Genomic DNA, 19,150 nt, shown 5'->3' on the forward strand with positions numbered 1-19,150 from the left:
ACTGCTAATAAAAATGATGTGAATATGAAAAAAAAAACATCTTTAATTATCTCTGTGCAACCACCAGTAATGCACAATAGTGATAAGAATATATTAAACCTTGGGTTTCCCTGGGTTTGTTTCTCCACGTAATTCTTTGTTGGCTTATGATTTTTATGAGTTCCATCGCGTACATACAATTGAAACAGAATGACACACTGGATGAGCAAGCAGAAAAGGCTCTTTGTTGATGGTACAGCTTCCTGTTTATTTATTATTGGAACTGCAAAAGAGAAGAACAGGACGGCAATAATACCAGTGCATCAGGCCTGCTATATTTTCCAACAGAGGCAATTGCGGTGATATATTCTCAGGTCCTTGCAGCTTGATACAATTTCTAAAGCAGACATGTAACACAAATAGTTGTGACAGGTCTCATTGGGTACCAGGCTGGAACCAGGGACCAAAGTGGAAATCTTCCCTTCTACCCATACACATATTTATGCTTGGGAAACAAAATCTACTTTCAAAAATTTTACAGATGGGAGTACTACAAACAAAATTGCTTGACTATACATCTTTTTCTCTGAACAACTTACAGCCCATGGGTTTGAAGTGAAGATGATGCCTTCCCTCAGACTGCCAAATAAGCAGTTAAAGCCATTCAGGTATGAGTTACTGTACATCATTTGGTAATGACTCATTTTTTGTTTGTTTTCTTCTAACCCTGGCACTCCCCTTCCCTCTGCAAGTCAAAAGGATCCTCAGAAAGGATATTATCAGCACAGGCTAAAAGTATAACCTGCACATCCAGTTCATGCAGAGCCAGATCTGGCAGCCTCCTGCATATGGTAGAGATGCTACACATGATGGATTTTGTTGGGATAACATGGACAACTCTGATCATCTCCTGCCCCCAAACAAAGAGTGAACCATCAAAGCTCATTACCATTAATTTGATCATTTGCAGGAGACCCCATAAACTAGCTCTGGGTGACACATACCTGACAGGTCCCAAATAATTATTTGTGACCTGCCTTGTTGAACACTTGAGCCAGCCAAAGGAAGATGTTGACAGTCAAGTACTCTGGGAAAAGGGGGTAAGATGGAAATCCAAATTCAGTATTGTTGGAATCAGCACCAGTCAACGTAGACTCCATAAATAATGTTCAGAGAATCAAGAGATGGAATGTGTATAATTATAAGAGGTCATATGGCTTCACCAATACCAAATTACAAAGATTAATTCTTCTTATAAAGCTATGGCAACAAGGCCCATAAAGATCCAATGGTTATCAAATCATTTGGAACAGAAAGCCTAAGGTCATCAAAACAATCCAAAAGCTTCAGTGAAGGATTTTGTCACTCGATGACGTAAACTAAACCACCGTTTGGTGGACTACACCAACAGTGTAAAATTATGTGTTGTCTTGGAAAGCAATCCCACAACAACAATTAAAAGATATCCCAGCCCTGGCATAAACACAACGCATCAGCGACAGGAATAATAAATAGTCTTTCTCTTTTATTTAGTGCTCACTGGGTCTAGTACTGTGGCAACATGATGAGAACTCAATTTCTATATATTTAGTACGTACACTGTAACACACTGCCAGCTATTAAAAAACAGTTTATTGAAGCATACACATCTTAATTGTTGCCATTTTCATTTTTTTTTCACATATTAACAGCACTGTGGAAAGTCTCAAGTCTGCTACATTAAAAGATACAAACACATCACACCTCAACAGCATAAGAATTAAAAAGGCAAGTTGACCGACAGACAACATCCACAGGCAGCTTTTTTTTTTGTATTCAAACAGGTTAAATGATATCCAGCGATTTCATATACCAAGGTCAAGACATTCAAAAGCTCTTCATCCAAAACAAATCACTGACTTATTCAGGACTCATCTTTGTTTCCTTCTGAATCATGTTGTTGTCCAGTTACAGGTGAAGGGGGTTAATGATAATAAGAAAGGGAGTTCAGGAAAGGTATCTGTTAGTACTAAGTTGCAACGATCGAATAAAGCAAGATTTTAATATATTTTTAGCATGACCCAAGGAATTGTAATAAGCAGTTTAATTTTATATTATGTTCTGCCTGCCTCTCTCTTATTCCAAATCTGCACCGATTTAGAACGGACTGCATTCTCCATCAACAGCACTTTGGGGCAAGTCAACCATGAGAGGATAATCTTCAGAGTGAAGCGATCAGATCATCAGTGCTCTCTGGTGTATTGCTTAACAGCGAACCAGTACAACAGACTATCCATGAATGTTATTGATTTGGGAATGTCCATCTCTGCCAACGCTACATTCTTGTAACCCTTGAGGATAGCATAAGTTATGCTTGCATTTCAAGGTTACAAGTTTGCCCAATCACAATAAATGGAGTACTTGTGTACAGTTGCAATGCTCTCAATAATAGTCTTCCATACTTCCATATGACATAGAAGGAGGCCATTCAGTCCATCTGGTCTATGCCAGCTCACAGATCAATCTCTCTCCCCCACCATTTTTTTCTGTTATCCACTCTCTCTACATTCCCATCAATTCTACCATCCACCTACAAGAGGGGGAATTTTACGGTGGCCAATTAACCTACCAACCTGTAGGTCTTTCTCTGGAGGAATCCAGAACACCCCGAGGAAACCCAATTTGATCACAGGAAGAACATACAATCTGCACACAAACAGCACTGGAAGTCAGGATTGAACCCAGGTCACTGGAGCTGTGAGTCAATGGCTCTACTAGCTGAACCACTGTGCCACCCATTGCTTACACGTACCTATTCAGGTAGCGCCCAGACTTGAGTCTGGGTGAATTGTAAATGTGAGTTCCTTCTTTTGGATGCTTGACAAACACAAGAAAATTTTCATAATACATCTGCTTTACAATCTCATTTCATATACATCTTTGTATTTCTAAAATAGCAAAAATATCCTTTCATTAGGTAAGGGTTTCCCCTTAAAAACCAGCTACCACTGTGTTTAAGGTTTTCACTCATTGAATGTTTACATGCATTCAGGTGTGTGCACATAATGGAGCAATTATGGGACTCACATGGTGCCTTTGTTGGAGTGAAAGTAAGGGATTTATAGTAGGGCTTACAGAGGGCCCATAGTTCTAAGGTAATCATCAATGAATTAAGTAAAGAATTTAGGGGAAATAACTCTATCAAGAGAATGGTGAATTCTGGAACAAATGCAGAGTTGTTGAGGCAAATTATGTTGATGTACTTAAGAATAAGGGAAGAAGAGAAGGTTTTCATTTATATAGCACCTTCACAGCCTCACATCCTGCCACTTTTCAAGCTTAGTCATGGACTTAGTGCAGGAAGTTAGATCAAAGCTAAAGAAAATGAAGTTGACATTGCAGCATGAGATGAGCCTTCTAAGGGATATAAGCACCATCAAGGACCAATTAATTTCCCTGCAATCGAATTGAAACTGCAAAATGAAAACAGAACTCATAAATGGTTCAACGATCTTCACCTTCTTGGTTGGAGCCACTTCTTGACAAACTGCATGCTGGATGCTTGTCAATGTCAAGGAACGAGACAGGTTAGTGCATGTGAGAAGGTTGCAGATGGATAATCAAAGTCAGCGAAAAGCAGCGAAGGGTCTTTGACCACAAACATCGACCCTGTTTCTCTTCCCACAGATGTGGCCTGATCTGCTGAGTATTTCCAGCACTTTTTGTTTTTTTTTGCTATCAGATGGATAATCTCTTTCCTTTCTCCCAATTAACCTGCATTCCTTGTTATTGTGGAAGGAGAAGCTGAATAATGGATTGTCTCACTCAGTGGGACTATTTCCCATTCCACACCAGTGGTCAGATGAACACCAGTGGGGAGATGTTTTGTGGGGACATCACAACCAAAGTGCAATCGACCACATCTCCAAAAATTCATAACATGAATATTAATGTCCCCGAACCAGCTACAAAAGCCCACATATAATATCTGCTTCTAATTGCCTCGAGTCAGTTATTGTAGGGGAATCATACCACAATCAAAACTAACAGATCATTTACACTTAGCTACGATATTATGTATTTTTGCCAGACTATGCACCTCTAATAAGAATCAGACATGCATCCAGAGTCAAGGGTGCCACGTTTCTTGGTCTGGATGTTTAATTGCAACTTTGATCCTAAAACTTAGCCAGGCCATATAAGTGAGGTTTATTTGGAAAATTGCCAGTCACTGGTTACAAATTGAAGAGACAACACAACATCAGAGAGTATGAGAGACACTGACATATATGTGAATTGATGATCCCTTCAGCTAAAACTTCTTTTTAAATTGGCCTTTTAAAATAAGTACCCACACAGCTTCCCCCCACTGCCCAATTTCTCAGCTTGCATTGTGCATAGAATTTACATATCTCCCTTGACACTTTTGAATCTCGACAATCGATGGTTTTCTTTATAAGCGTGCACAACATTTTAAATAAGGCAGCAATTAACTGCGGCTTCTAGTTACTCATTTTACTACGTATGGTTCTTAAGTGATAATTAGCTTCCAGTGGAGTGCTTCAATTTCTCACATACATAATGGTATGAGACATGCCATCAATAATTGAACAGAGAAAGTGCCTGCTTTTAATATAACTGAAAGCAATCGCATAAACATGAATTATTATCAACTGAAACAGAAATTTACAGCAATGTTATCTACTCCAAAGTCTGCGCCACAAATCTCTGTCTTCTGTAAAACATTTCAAAAGAGCACAAAAAAAGGGACAGAGAGAGATTTGGATTTACTGACCACCTTTCATAGGTGTGAAATGTCCCAAAATATAATACAGCTCAATTTGTAATATGGATAAAGCAGCAATCAGTAAACTTTCCCCAGCCCACTCACTAGCAATCCCAATATAAGAACAACCAAATAAAGTGTTTATTATACAGTAATTTTAATGAAAGATAGATTTTGGCTCGGTCACCTCTGTACTTCTCCCAACTCATTGTACAGGTGCTTTTTCATCCACCTGAAAAGGCACCTGAGCTTTGGTTTACAAAGGAAGATTCCTCTGGCAGGGCAGCACTCTCTCAATACAACCTTAGAGCATCAGTTTAGATCCTGGGAAGTATTTGAAACACTCAGTTTTTGGAAAGCAGAGACAAAATGTGCTGTCAACTAAATCAATACTGCTCATTGCAACCAGTGAGAAGCTTGCTGTTTCATTATTCACCTTGGCTTACTGTCCTTTAAAAGCCTGTTATACTTTGAGAACTTTTCATCCACAGAAGAAATGAGCATGTCCTGAAGATATGGGGTCTCAAGAGTAAATAAGATTCCAATGCAGAAAACGTTTCATCACTGCTGATCAGCAATGTGCAACTACTTTGCAATTAAAATCTCGAATGAAGGTGACAGAGTTTCAAGGAAGTAACAAACACTGGAATGTCAAGGACTGAGTGAGCCATTTAGCTACACTTGCCTGTTTGGCCATTCAGTAAGATTATGCAAGACTCTCCTGCACTAATCCTTTATCTCTCAGTTCCCTCAATGTCAAAATATCTCACGTTGCATAACATTAGGTGAATGCCAATTTGACATGCAACTCCACTAGTGAGGGAAGCAGTGTGGCTTCTGAGATAGCTCACTGGATGTCCAAGCCTCCTTAGACCATGCTCACATATAGAATCCACATTACATGGTCCTCACTCATAGTCGTAGAATGGTCAATGAAGATCATGTGGAATCAACAACCACTTCATACTACAACTGACTTTCCATGTCAAAGGAGCACAACGTCAGTGTTGTAAGCAAGTGTATGGATTTTCCACTGCTCAGTCAAAATGTTTGTCGGAGTGAAATATTAGTCTCCTTTCCATTGAAGCTAATCTAATTAATCTTTGATTACTTTCACACTGCCTGGGTAAGATATCTTCTTGTGTATTGACCACGAGTAACATGCCCGGGATAACCGTTCACGGACCCTCACCTCATTGTCCCTAAACAAATATCTGTTGACTTCTCCATTAATGCTACAGTTGGCAATGTTGGGAAGGCCACGTCTTCAAATATCTGTCACTAGATTCCAAAAACAGATACTCTATTCTGAAGTCATCATGGGAGGAGATTACCAGGTGGACAGAGGAAAAGATTCAAGGATGTGCTCAAAGCATCCTTGAAGAAATGGAATATCCCCACTGAATCCTGGGAATCTCTGGCCCAAAATGGAGGAGATGTTATTGAGAATATCTAGTCTATGTATCAAGAGCATGCAGAAGCCTTGCATAAGGGTGCAAGGAACAGGCCACTTCTACCCAACTGTCCTGTCAGCCACCATCTCCCCATCTGCGGAAAAATCTGTGTCCCAAGTGGCCTCATGAGCCACTTTGGAACCTCAAAACTGGAGTGGAAGTAAGTCATCCATAATCCCAAGGGCCTGCCTGAGAAGAAGTACCACATGTAAATCAAAATAGTTGTCAATCATCAGTGGACATTTCCATTGTGTTTAAATAGGTAACTTGTTCTCTCAATGAATACAGTAACTATATCGAAAAATGACCTCCGGTATCACTGTGGTATGACAAATGGGGTGATACCTTTGTGTTTCCAGACTGGAAGATAACATACCACCGGCAGGCAAACATTCATAGCTAATAACTTGATTCAGCCTTGGGGATTATTCATGCTGATTCCCAAAGGTTGAGCACCATTGGGTGCATTAGCAACATTTTATAGCCTGGAATGAAATAAATGGGCAATGACGAATTGCTCACCAGCAGCTGTATTGTTAACTGCCACAGTTTTTAACCATTCTCTCTTGAGAGTGTAAAAGTGTAAATTAATAGGTATCACACAATATTTTATAGATCTTTATAGATATCCAAGGCTCTAATCTCATCGATCTTAACCACAGCTGTGAATACTTGCCATTTTATAGACTGTTGATGGAGTGTTTAACAGTACAATGAAGCAAAGAGAGGTCAGTGCTGAAGGAAGGAAAAGCCTAACTGGTTAAAGCTTCCAAGTTCCAATCGTTAAACCCATTTGACCATTGTGTCTGTGTATAAGTGTGCATCAAGCTATGCTGGTTCTTCTAAAATGACTTCAACCCCTGATGTTAACAGTCAAGGGAAAAAAAGTATCAATGCTGTTGATCAAACTAGTCTCCGTCATAAAATTGGAGCTGGAAAACATGAAAATGGGAAGACATCGTAGGTGTTTGACTGTTATGCATTGGGCATGGAACGTTCAAGATGCTGGTGGTACAATGAACAGGAAGGAAAGGATTTGCTAGAGATTAGATAAAAGCAGAATGCCGAGGATACTCAGCAGGTCAGGCAGCATCTGTGGAGAGAGAAAGCGAGTCAACATTTCAGGTCGCTGACCTTTCACCAGAACTGAGAAATCAAAAATGTGTTAAGAATAGGGAGGGGAGTGGCGTGAATAAATGAAATGACTGTGATAGAGAAACAGGGTACCCAATCGCATCTGTTCAATTTCTAACATTTCTGTTCTCGCCTCTCTCTTTCCACACCAGCCGGATTCAACAGATTTATCTGCATTTTCCACTACCTTCAACATGATGCCACTGCTAGATTTATTCTCCCTTCTCTTCCCTTTCCTTTCTGCATCTTTATCACAGACGGTCCCTTTATTCTCTCCACCTACTGCCTACAACTTCAAACATGTTTGACTTCTAACTTTACTCAGTTCTGATGAAAGGAACCTGCAAAGTTAATTCCATTTCTCCCTCCAAAGATGCTGCCTGACCTGTGAGTATTTCCAGTATCCTCTGTTTTTATTTCAGAATTCCAGTTTCTGCATTTTTTTTGTTTTTCTGATGCTGGAGATGAAGTTCTTGAATGAGATGAGCACTTGGAGCAGATCCTGTATTACACTTACAAAGTTTGCAGAAAATATCCAGGGAAGATGATCAATTTTCCAATAGGTTCTTCTTAATCTGGTCTCTGTAAAACAGTCCTCAAAGCAGGAGAATAGGTAACCTAAATTTCTTACCATTGTGGTCCTGTCACAAGCATACCTTTGACCAGTCTTACAGCTGTGCCATATCAACCTACATTGGCTGACTTTCACCTTTGTCTCAACATTTTACAGAAATGACCTTGACTCTGAATGGCCTTCATTTTCAGAATCTGAAGTTCAATGGGATGTCCCTGCTAAAATATTCCCTCAGTGAACACAAGAAATAGTTGAATGAATGGAAAAAACCCATGGACCATCCAAGAATTCTGCTTCTTCCACCTCCAGAATAAGGTGCCAAGGTATTTACTGCTTTAGAAGCAGATCAAGAGATCTGTCTGAATGTTACTGCAGCAATAATATTCATGAATATGATGCTCATTGCCTCCCACTCCTATTTTTCTCGTGATATAGGAGGACATTCAACTCATTAAATCCATGAGCAACCCCATAGTTACCAAGTTTATGCAAGTTTGTTTCCCGTCTCCTGCCTAACACTGCAAAAAAATATAAACCAAAAGGTCAATGTACCACCAAAGCTACATGAGAGGGCAGACCCAACAATGGAGTGGGAGATTAAAATTATTTATGTTGTCAGAGGCACTACTGTCATGGTGGGAAGGATACCACAGCCACTCAACTGAGCAAGGGCAGGAATTTTTATCCTGAGATACTGTAAGAAAACAAAGCTTCAAGACAGTCCCTAGCTTCACAAACATCCTACATTCCTAACAATAGATGGAGTTAGGAATGGGAGCCACATCCTCTTTCCTAACATCCCAACCACTGTTTGAACATGCCAGGGAGAATATTGTCCTTACGTGAGAAACTCAGAGAAATTACTGTTATGTGTAGGGGAGGGAAAAAAAGGGGGAGTAATGTCACTCAACAAGGACACCATTAACTAAAGAGAATGGGGGTGTATTAGATACACACGCACTCAGTTTTTACTTTTCTTGCATTTCTTTAAAGAATATCACATCATTACCGAATAGATTACAACAGTTCACAAAAGAAGCTTTGCATTAAAGAGGTTTCAAGGATGGACAGGATTATTAAAATGAGAGACAGTTAATGAAAATTGAAATTTGGTCCAGAAAGTACAGTCGTTGAATCACTCCTGGTTTTTGAAGTGAAAGTCTCACATGGTCGACATGAGGTTGACCATCACATGGAAACTGGGCTGAGTACAGCGGGAATACACCATTAGTTATGATGTAAAGCGCATGGATACAAAAGAGAACGTGGAATCTGGCATAATAAAACAATTAGAAGTCCCTTTAAAAACGATTATCCTTCACTAAACTTTTGGGCCTTTTTTGAAATCTATACACATCAGTGTTGATCTACAGGATGAGATGAACAAGGAAACGAGTTTGCAGCTCCACATTAAACAATGGGATTTTCCCTTCATGGATCTACCCTCAGATCTACTGTCCTAAACTGCCTGAGGCTTTAGAAGTTGGATGCACAAGTGATAAATTCATTGGTCACCATATCTCAGGGTCAAGGACATTTTGCAAAGTATAAGGGGGGAGCAAAGCAGATGCAAGAACTGAACCCCTGCCATGAATTGCATGTCAGAAGAGACTGAGCAGTCAGAGGCTACAGTAAGCTCCACTAACATAAAGCCAGAGAACTCAAAAGAAAATATAATGTTATAAATAAAATAATTAAACAAACCAAAAGAAATGATTCCTGAAAATTAAAATAACATCATTAAAAAAAAAGAAAATAATAGGAATGTGCAGACCAATCGGCATTTGAAAAAAAAACAAATTATCTTCTGACAGGATGAAGAATCTTGCAAATAATGGGTGAGTATTTTGTTGTTTTAGTTGTCATCTGGTCTATTCTGTATTTTCAGCACTTTCTCATGTTATTGAGAAAAAAATCCATCAGCTCCTTCTGAACACTTCCTACTGACGATGGAGTAAAAGATGCTAGTGTTGAATTATTAAGTCAGTGGATGGCCCTTAAACATCTGTACATCATTAATCAAACAGTGAGGGGTAAACACTGTCAAATTATGAATCTTTATTTCTCAATTTACGAGCTGACCTCTGGCCCCTCTTGAGCTTTTCCAATTAAGATTTTTTTTTCTGATGTGCCAACTATCGTTAACCAATGCTGAGTCAATATCACCGAAGGTGCCGTTTAATTTTAGTTCCAAGCGCTGGATGGATGGGATAATATTCACCGCACTGTTCTGTGGCTACAATTTCTATGACTCTGAATATGATTATTTAATTCAATAGGCAACCTTTTGAGGGGGAACTTGACAAACTGCTTGAAGTGAGATCAATGTGACTTTTGAGCAAATGTTTGTTGGTGTTTTAAGGTGCTTCCCTGAATGCAGTCCTACAGTGCTAATGAATGTGGCTGACAGACCCCCGGATGAAATTATTCCTAACTGTGCCTTCCCCCACCTCAATAACCCCCAACTTTCCCACTATAAAGCTCCACACGTGCTCATACTCAACATTTCCTTAATCATTAATTATTTTTAAATTGTTTTATATTCCACTTACCCCAGTGGAACTACTTTGTGTGTGTGTGCATTATATTTTCTGTACAAATTCATGCTAGTTACCAGCTAGCATGTGCACCTGTGGAAATTATAAGAATGCTAACAATATTTTGGAATGGCAGTAGTTCACAACAAATATTCCTGACTGCCTCACACATCCCGGAAGGCCTTCCCCTGCTTAAAGTGGGAACTACAAAGGTGTCCTTGTCTGAAGGGAGAAGAAACATGCTTGGACAAATTGATTTGCTGAATCACCCACCGCCCCTTCCCACTTCTCCCCATCGACTCCTTGCCTTTCCCCAAGAAATCACTTTGTGGTGCATGTGTTTGTGTTTCTCTTTTTTTTGCCGCTGTACAAATCCTGTCGGAAAATGTCAACAGAGCTTCGTCGTCAGTAGGTCGGCCTGTTTCAGGATCTCGGAGTTGTAAATGTCCAGGGCGTGGTTCACCCGCATGACCTCGCTGCTGTTAAGCTTGAGGCGGTGCTTGAGCATACAGGAGAACAGGTCCAGCTGCGCCTTGCCTGGGGCCACGGGCGGCGCCAGCCGGTTGATGCGCTCTCGGATGTCCAGCAGCAGCAGCATGACCGAGGACGAGGAGTGGAACTGGCTCCCCTGCGCGTACGACTGGTTGACTTGCTGGACCGCGCTGCGCAGCAGGTCGGTGTTGAAGCGCAGGCTGTATCCGTACACCTGCACGTCCGAGATCTTGATGTAGATCTGCCGCTTGTTGGGGTCCGAGAGGTCCACGGGACCCTGGGCCGTCTCGTTGCGCAGGGCAGCTGGCAGCTTGGCCCGGCTGCGCAGGTAGACGTGGACGGTCTCGAAGACCGTCTTCCACCTGTTGCCCAGAAGCAGGGTCCAATTGTAGCACGGCGAGTCGTGCAGTCTCGTTTTCTCCCAGCTGGGGTAACCGTACTCGCCAATCGGCGTGTTCCAACCCTCCGAGTGACTGCCGCTGAAGGGGTTAATGTAAACAAAAAAAACTGGGTCCAGGCTGCTGTTTCTCATCTGGCAGATCTTCATGGACAAGCCCACCACCATGTGGATGAAGTCCACACGGTTTTTGTTGCTTTTAAGGGTTAGTGACATTCGCTTCCGCCATCGGGGGTCGAAGAAGGTGTCCAGGCGGATCTCGTTGCTGATGAACATGGTCTGGATGGACAGTCTGGAGTCCTTCTTGGCCAGGAGGTAATTTAGCTCCAGGTCGTGGAAGTCCAGCTCCGTCTCAAAGCTGACAAACTGCTCGCTGCGCTCCGAGTCCACATTCTGTGGCTCGCAGCGCCCCCGGTACAGCTTGAAGCCCCGGTTGCAGGAACCGCAGAGGGAGATGTTGGCCAGGCTGCACATGGCACAGCTGCTGTTGCTGCCAATGTTGCAGGGGATGGCCCGCTGGCACACATTGGCGATGGTGTGGCACACGCAGGTCTTCTGGCTCTCCAGGAAGGTGCCCCAGTAACCGTTCTCGCTGCAGTATAAAAACGATTGGACTCGATTCAGCCACTGATGTACCGACCTGCAGACATAGCAAACAGGGGTGTCAGGATCGATCCTGGATACTGACTGAAAGGCAACAGCACTTGTCAAGCCTGAACCCCCTTATCAAAGGTACAACATCATCAGAACACTGCCCACTGCACTGCGCTTTTTCTGTAACTGCAAGGCCATATTCTGCATTCTGTTTTTCTTTTTACTACCTCGATGTAATTATGTGTGGCATGATCTGTCAGGATGACACATAAAAGCTTTTCACTGTATCTCAGCATATGTGAGAATAATAAACCAATCCAATATATCTCCATGAGAGTCTTTGAGCCACGCAGCACAGAAACAGGCCTTTCAGCCCATCATGTCCATGCCAATCCCAGTATCTGGTCCATAACTTTCAATGTCTTTGTGATTCAAGTGCTCAGCCAGATACTTCCGTTGTGACAGTAACTGCCTTTACCACACACTCAGAAAGTGCGTTCAAGATTGCAATGCCCCCTCTGGGTGAAGAAGATCTTTCTCAGATTCCCTCTGAACCTCTGACCCCTTATTCTTCCCATCATTTTCAGGTTCTTGGAATTTAACACCACTGATGTGTGGCACAGTGGCACAGCTAGTGGAGCCACTGCCTCCCAGATCCAGTGACCTGGCTTCAATCGTGACTTTGGGGCTGCCTGCAAGAGTTTGCACGTTCTTCCCATAACCACGTGGGTTTGCTCGAGGTACTCTGGTTTACTCCCACATTCCAAGGATGAATGGGTTGGTAGGTTAACTGACTACTGTAACTTGCTGAGTGTGTAGGTCAGCGGTACACTTTTGGGGGAGATAATGGGGATGGGGGGAGAATAAAATAGAATTAGTATAAATGGATGTTTGATGTTGCCTTGGACTTGATGGTCAAAAGGACTTGTTTCTGTGCTGAAAGGCTCTCTGAGAATCACAACTTAGAGCAGTTCACCTTCTGAGGGAAACCAATGAGATGGCCAATAGACACTGTAGTCAGGCTTGTCCACATGTCATGCTCACATTTGAACCAGAAATAATACTTATTCAAACAACAGAAAATGCTATATAGTGCAAAGCTGACATCGAAGCACTTGGTATTGGTTTACATTTGAACACACACACACACACACAGAGGGAAGAGCACAGAAACACAAATTTTTACATTTTTGAGCACTGAGGTGAAGTAAATGGCCCGCATCCACGGATGGATTAAATCAGTTGATCTGAGCACATAAAAATAATTAGTGCACAGATTGGAGACGTTACATCCTATGTTTTTCTGTATTTAGTCCTGATCACTGGGACATTTTTTTTTACTCATAAAGCCATTGTCACAAGGGTGGTGGACTATATAAAGCTGTTAGACCACATTTGGAGTTCAGACCTGGTTTCATGCTTCAGGTGCAGACTCACCAGAATAACAGAGAGATTGAAAGGGCTAAATGTTCAGGGGAAATTTCCTGGTCCAGACTGCTATTCCCTTGAGTATGAGAGAGTGAGCTTAAGATAATTAAAATACTTAATGGCATGGAAAGAAATAAACTATTTCCTCTCAGAGGGGAATTTAGAATCTCAAAATTAGAGTGTTCAGAGGAAGGACTTTCTCATGCAAACTTACCGAAATCCTGCAATTAACCCCCCTACAACCCCTCTCCCCACCAGAAAGCTACTGAGACAAGGAGGATTGAAAACCTTAAACTGAGATTGCTGGATTTTCATTTGGCAAAAGACATTAAGGGAAATGGAACAAAGAAGGTTAATGGAGCTATGACACAGAGAATGCCCCAGGGACTGAAGGACTTAGTTGGTTTCCTACATCAAATGAGTGGAATAAAATTACAGTCTGTTTTATATCTATGTTACTGGGCCAAAGTTTTCAGTCTGCAGTGACTTGCCGCTGACCTTTGAAGAAAGATTACACCTACACTGTGTCGTTTTCTCAGCGGAAAGTTGGCTTCATCAATCACAAGGACCAGTGTGGCAACGGAACCTTTCATGACAGAAGCCATCATATAGTAGGGGCATGAATGAGGTGGGTGGGGTTAAGAGCAAGCACAACCCACGTAATAATAGACGAATAAAAATGCTGAAAGCCAGCTAAACCACTGTCAACACATCCATTACCCTATCTGCTTAGCCGACTGTCAAAGATGCAATACCTTGGAATGTTTCTGAATACTCAGAAATATTCAAAACTTCCAAATGCCATTAGTGTGACTAAATTTATTGAAAAGTTAAGCATTAACAGTTCTTTAAAAACAACTTAACATTTAAATAAACAGAAATAATGAAAAATAATCTTAATACATTTCTCCCCATCTCCTCATCCCCATTTTGGCCACTTCACTACATTGAAATAAATGGAGATATTGTCCTTGTACTGAGTCTTGTGCAGATGGTGAGTGAATTCTCCCTGTAACTTCATGGGAAGTCCAGCATCGAAACACAGTCGATAAATCTATTAAACATAATAAGATAAGAAATAAAAGCAAAAGCAGCCCTTTCAGCCCTTCATGCTTGCTTCACCTTTCAATAAAATCCTGGCTGGTTTTTTTGCTCCATGTTACTTTCCTGCACTAACCCCATCCTTTGATTTTCCTGAGAGTTGAAAGCAATTTTGGCACTTAGGCGTTTGAGATACTATCTTTGAGCTGTGGATGAATAAGAAGGGAAACCTCGGCACAAATACAATAAATTGAAACCACTTCCCTGCAAGATCTGGAACAACATGTAGCGATTGCACCAGGCAAAACATCAGATGATCCTGGCAAACCTTAGCCTATCAGGGTTTGGATGGGTAAATACAAGATGACTTTATGTTATGGTAATAAGGTACTTTGCAGAACTTTTATATTGCCAACTGTAAATTATATCGACACTCCTGAATCACTAAAGCACTTTTTCCTCTCCAATGGGCTGAGATTATGCTAATAGGAGATAAAAGGTTAGCTAGTGATTTTCTGCACTCCTCTTACTTGTGCTTTAACATGATCAATCAATCATGTGAATGCAGCATACATTAGCTGTGTAAGACTATTAATGTGAATTTGATTGAATACTCTTCCTTTCTTAATAAAGTTGTCTTATTTAAATTATTTCCATTCAATCCATTTCCTTTTTGTTTCTTATACTTGCAGTCAGGGAGAAGAAACAGGAATTTATTTTCACTGCTGCTGAGGAGCACATCAAACACATAGATAATATTTGTGGATGAAAATATGCATTTTTAATATGCTTAATGATTACTCGGAAGGGGGCAGGGACTTTGTTTCCCAGCCCCACCTAACACACCAACCAGCCAAATTTCTCTGCACCCTCCTGAAGATTCTTAGTTTCAGTAGCCTTAAGAGTTACCATAAACGTGACCATTTCCCCTATAGTGAATATTGGGAATGAGAACACAAAATACTGGAATACTCAGCAAATCAGGCAGTATCTGTGGAAAGGGGAACAGATAATATTCCAAATCATTGATAGAAGTGGAATAAGTTTTAAGTTCAACAGAAAGGCAGAAGGGTGGGCTGGGGGCATGGAGGGGCAAAGGTACAAAAGGGGAAGGGTTGTCTGGATGAAGTGCAGGTAGTTGGCAACAAATAAAACAGGAGAAAAAATTGAACTCTGGAAATTTTCTTGTTTTCTTCTCTCCCATTTTCCTACTTTGGATTTTTTTTGCTTCCTCCTGCTTACATCTCCCCCCGACATACCTTCATTATGCTCTCTCAGCAGGCACCACCTTCACCTTGTGCCATTCAGTTTTTCCTCATCTCCACCCTCTTATATGACAAAGATGAGCTGTTAATCTTCCACTCTACCTCATCATGGTCTTTGCACTTTATTTGTCTACGTGCACTGCACTTTCTCTGTAACTTTAACACCTTATTCTTCATTCTGTTTTTTTTCATTTTGTACTACCTCAGTGTTTTTACATACAGAATGATCTGTCCGGATGACATGCAAACGGAAGTTTTCTATTGTATCTACGTACTTGTGACAATAATAAACCCATTACCAATGAGCAATTACCACCCTATCATATACCTCCCCTTCTGTTGTCTCTGTCCACTACTTTCTTTTCTTTGCAACTTAAAAAAAAACATTTCTAACTCTTCCCATCTCATCAACCAGAAACGTTAGCTCTGTTCCTCTCTCCACAGGCCTCACCCACTGAGTATTTCCAGCATTCTCTTTTTTAAATTTCAGATTTCATGCGTCTGTAGTACTATGCTTTTGGACACTTGTATGTTTACTTATTGCAGTAGGGCATCAGAGTCACTTGTGATTGTGATCTTGACACGTGTGCATATGCATCCACAAACTCTAAAGAGTGAGTCATTAAGTAAAGATTGAGAGAGAAAATCCTGTCATTTTTTAAATTCATATTGAGGGGTGATCAAATGCAGGTTCTTAAGATGATAAAAGTATTTAATACAGTACAGAAAGAGAAATTATTTCTTCCTAGGAATCACTAAGTGTAATGTATTTCTCACTGAATGGAAGAGTAGGTAGAACAAAACATACCTATCAATTTACTAAATTAGGATCAACTGCAAATAACAAGCATTTTTGCTTTTCATTTCTCGAAACCTGAAACCAATTGATTATATTCGGTTGCTTTTGCTTGACTACCCAGAGAAGTTACGTCACTCGCTGAAGGTAAAAGTACTTTCATTTTGCTCCTTCTCTTCCCACACCTCATCTACTTCTGCTCATTTATTTACTTGACTTTATTCTCACCACTCGCTGCCTGGAGTGAGATGAAAAATGATTACCTCAAACAATACTATTTGCTTCAAGTTTTGATTTATCAGCCTAAACTGTATAGATTTCCAGAAACAAATAATGAGACCCCGACTGTCAATGGTTTCCTTATCACCACTCTAAGCCCCATGGTTGTTCTTTGCGAATCTTTACTGTATTTCTGAAGCGAGAGATTGAAACATCTGTTTCACAATAGAAGTCCATTTGTCAGATTTTCCCTTGCTCAATGACTGTAATGTTAGCAGAAGATCAGCAAAACAAACCCCATTTACTCCCACAAATGGAAGTTACTCTTAACTTCCACCAGAAGGACAATGTAGAGAATGTGAGAGAAACTCAGAGGAAGTTGGGAGATGTATCATCTTGCCTACTGGTGAGCAGATTTAATAGTTCATGTCATGGTGAATTCCAAATCTTCGAGCACCACAAAGTGGAAACAGTGACGACTCACTTGTGACTGACCTTGTCACAGTACCCGACAGGTGTTTTGTCTCCCTTACCTTTCTCGAGGCATCTGGTGGTTAGGGTTGTGCCGGCAACGGATACTGAGACTGAAAAGCTTGCGGGCTGTGCGCTGGATCTTCAGCTTCAACATCTCCACATTGCTCAGAAGCATCTTGTAGCGTGCCTGGAGATCCCAGTCATTACCCCAGTGCTGGTGAACACTCCCCATCGTCAGGAAATGGGTGGTCGGCAAACGCTTCAAGAAGGACTTGAATTCATCTGGAAGGATTGGTGACAGGTGTGTATCAGACAGGACAGTCATAGAGTTAAACAGCTGGAACAACCTTTCAGTCCAATGAGCCAATACTGACCATCAAGCACCCATTTACTCTAATCCTACACTAATCCCGTGTTATTTTACCCCTCACCTGCACAGTGGGGGTACTTGAAAGTTGTTGATTACCCTACCAACCTGCATGTCTTTGGGATGTGGGAGGAAACCAGAATACCTCAAGGAAGCCCACATGGTTGCAGAAAGAACGTGAAAATTCCACACAGACAGCACCAGAAGTCATGATTGAAGCCAGGTCACTAGACTGTGCCACTACTAAATGGTGCTAAATTCCAAAACACTGAAATGATGGGTAGAATAAGGGTAAGGGGTCAGAGGTTTGGAATCTGAGATCTGAGGAAAAACATTTTCACCCAGAGGTGGAAGGGGTCGGGGATTGAACTCCGGAACACGCTGTCCAAGTCCACACAGACAGTGCAGGATGTCAGAATCGAACCCGGGTCACCAGAGCTGTGAGGCAGCAGCTCCCCCAGCTGTTCTACAAGCACAGGAAAAGTTCACTGTTTCTGAAGCAAATGTATTTTAAACATGGTATTGAAGACAATACAGCAGTCAATGTATGGTGTTTTCAAGATGTGACATTTCAGTGCAAGGTTATAATATAGTTGTAAGTGCAGTTACTTGCAGGAATGCACAACAGGAAGGTTAAGACCATGTGAAATCATAACACTGCCACTTACTCCACACTCAGTTCCAACCTTGGCACAATGCTGTATCAACAGCAAGTGTTGAACCCATTTTCGCTGTTGTGCCAGGCAATGTGTTGCTTTCACCAGCTTTTGATAGGCTTTTGGACATTAGTGGACATGGGACTGGAGCAGAAAAGTTGCGCTGAGGTGAAAGATCAGCTCTGGTCTATTGAAGGTTGCAGTAGGGATGAGGGGTAGAATGCCCTGTTCCTGCATTAACTTCTTGCACTATTATGCCAATCTGAAGCAATGTCAACTATACTTGCCAAAAAGCATGAGGTTCCACAACACATTTCTCAGACATGAGAATGCACTGATCTAGAACTTCTTCCCCAGTGATGAGGCATTCTGTTTCTCTCCAAGATTCACCTGGCTAGGAATCTTAATTTACAACTGGAAATTACAGGAGCATCCAATGACTGGAATTTTTCCTTGCCATCTGAAAACCAACACGTTGTAAAGTGTTAGAAAAATGCCATTTGTAGTTCAGTGGAATTTGAAGGCTGTGGAATCTGATCCTACTTCAGAGAATTGGCCACACTATCTTTGCTGACACTTCAATGTATTAATAAGAAAGCACTGGATGATTGCAAGTGGATATTAAACTGAAGGCCCTGTCACTTCTCTTGGGTGGACACAAGAGATCTCAAGGCAATATTTTGAAGCTTCTTGGCCAACAGTCATCCCTTCACCAACACATTAAGAACAGTCACCGAGTCTGTCTCATTACTACATATACAGAATTCTGCTATGAGAACAATGCATTTGCTGAACTTCAGGAGTGGCTATTTCTTCAAAATTACTGCCTTGAATGTAAAGCAATTCTGGATGTCTTGAAGTCACGAACGGTCCAACAATTTCTTACTTTCGTGCATTTGGATTGTTTTCACTACAACAAAAAATCCAAAGGAGGAAATGGCAGCAGCAGGGTGGCAAGCTCAGTGACCATAAGTATGT

At 41.3% G+C, this 19,150-nt stretch overlaps 1 protein-coding gene across 1 annotated transcript in view; it reads right to left on the minus strand.

The window, feature by feature from the left end:
- Positions 1–245: 245 nt before the first annotated feature.
- Positions 246–19,150, minus strand: part of brinp1 (bone morphogenetic protein/retinoic acid inducible neural-specific 1) — a 286,924-nt gene continuing 268,019 nt past the window's right edge. The window contains exons 8-9 of the mRNA XM_052037091.1: positions 17,209–17,431; positions 246–11,972 (exon numbers count right to left, since the gene is read on the minus strand). Of these exons, the coding sequence (XP_051893051.1) occupies positions 10,832–11,972; positions 17,209–17,431 (1,364 nt within the window). The 3' untranslated portion in view covers positions 246–10,831. The remainder of the gene's footprint in view (positions 11,973–17,208; positions 17,432–19,150) is intronic.

The sequence above is a fragment of the Pristis pectinata genome, chromosome 23 (assembly GCF_009764475.1).
Source record: "Pristis pectinata isolate sPriPec2 chromosome 23, sPriPec2.1.pri, whole genome shotgun sequence".
NCBI classification, from domain to species: Eukaryota; Metazoa; Chordata; class Chondrichthyes; order Rhinopristiformes; family Pristidae; genus Pristis; species Pristis pectinata.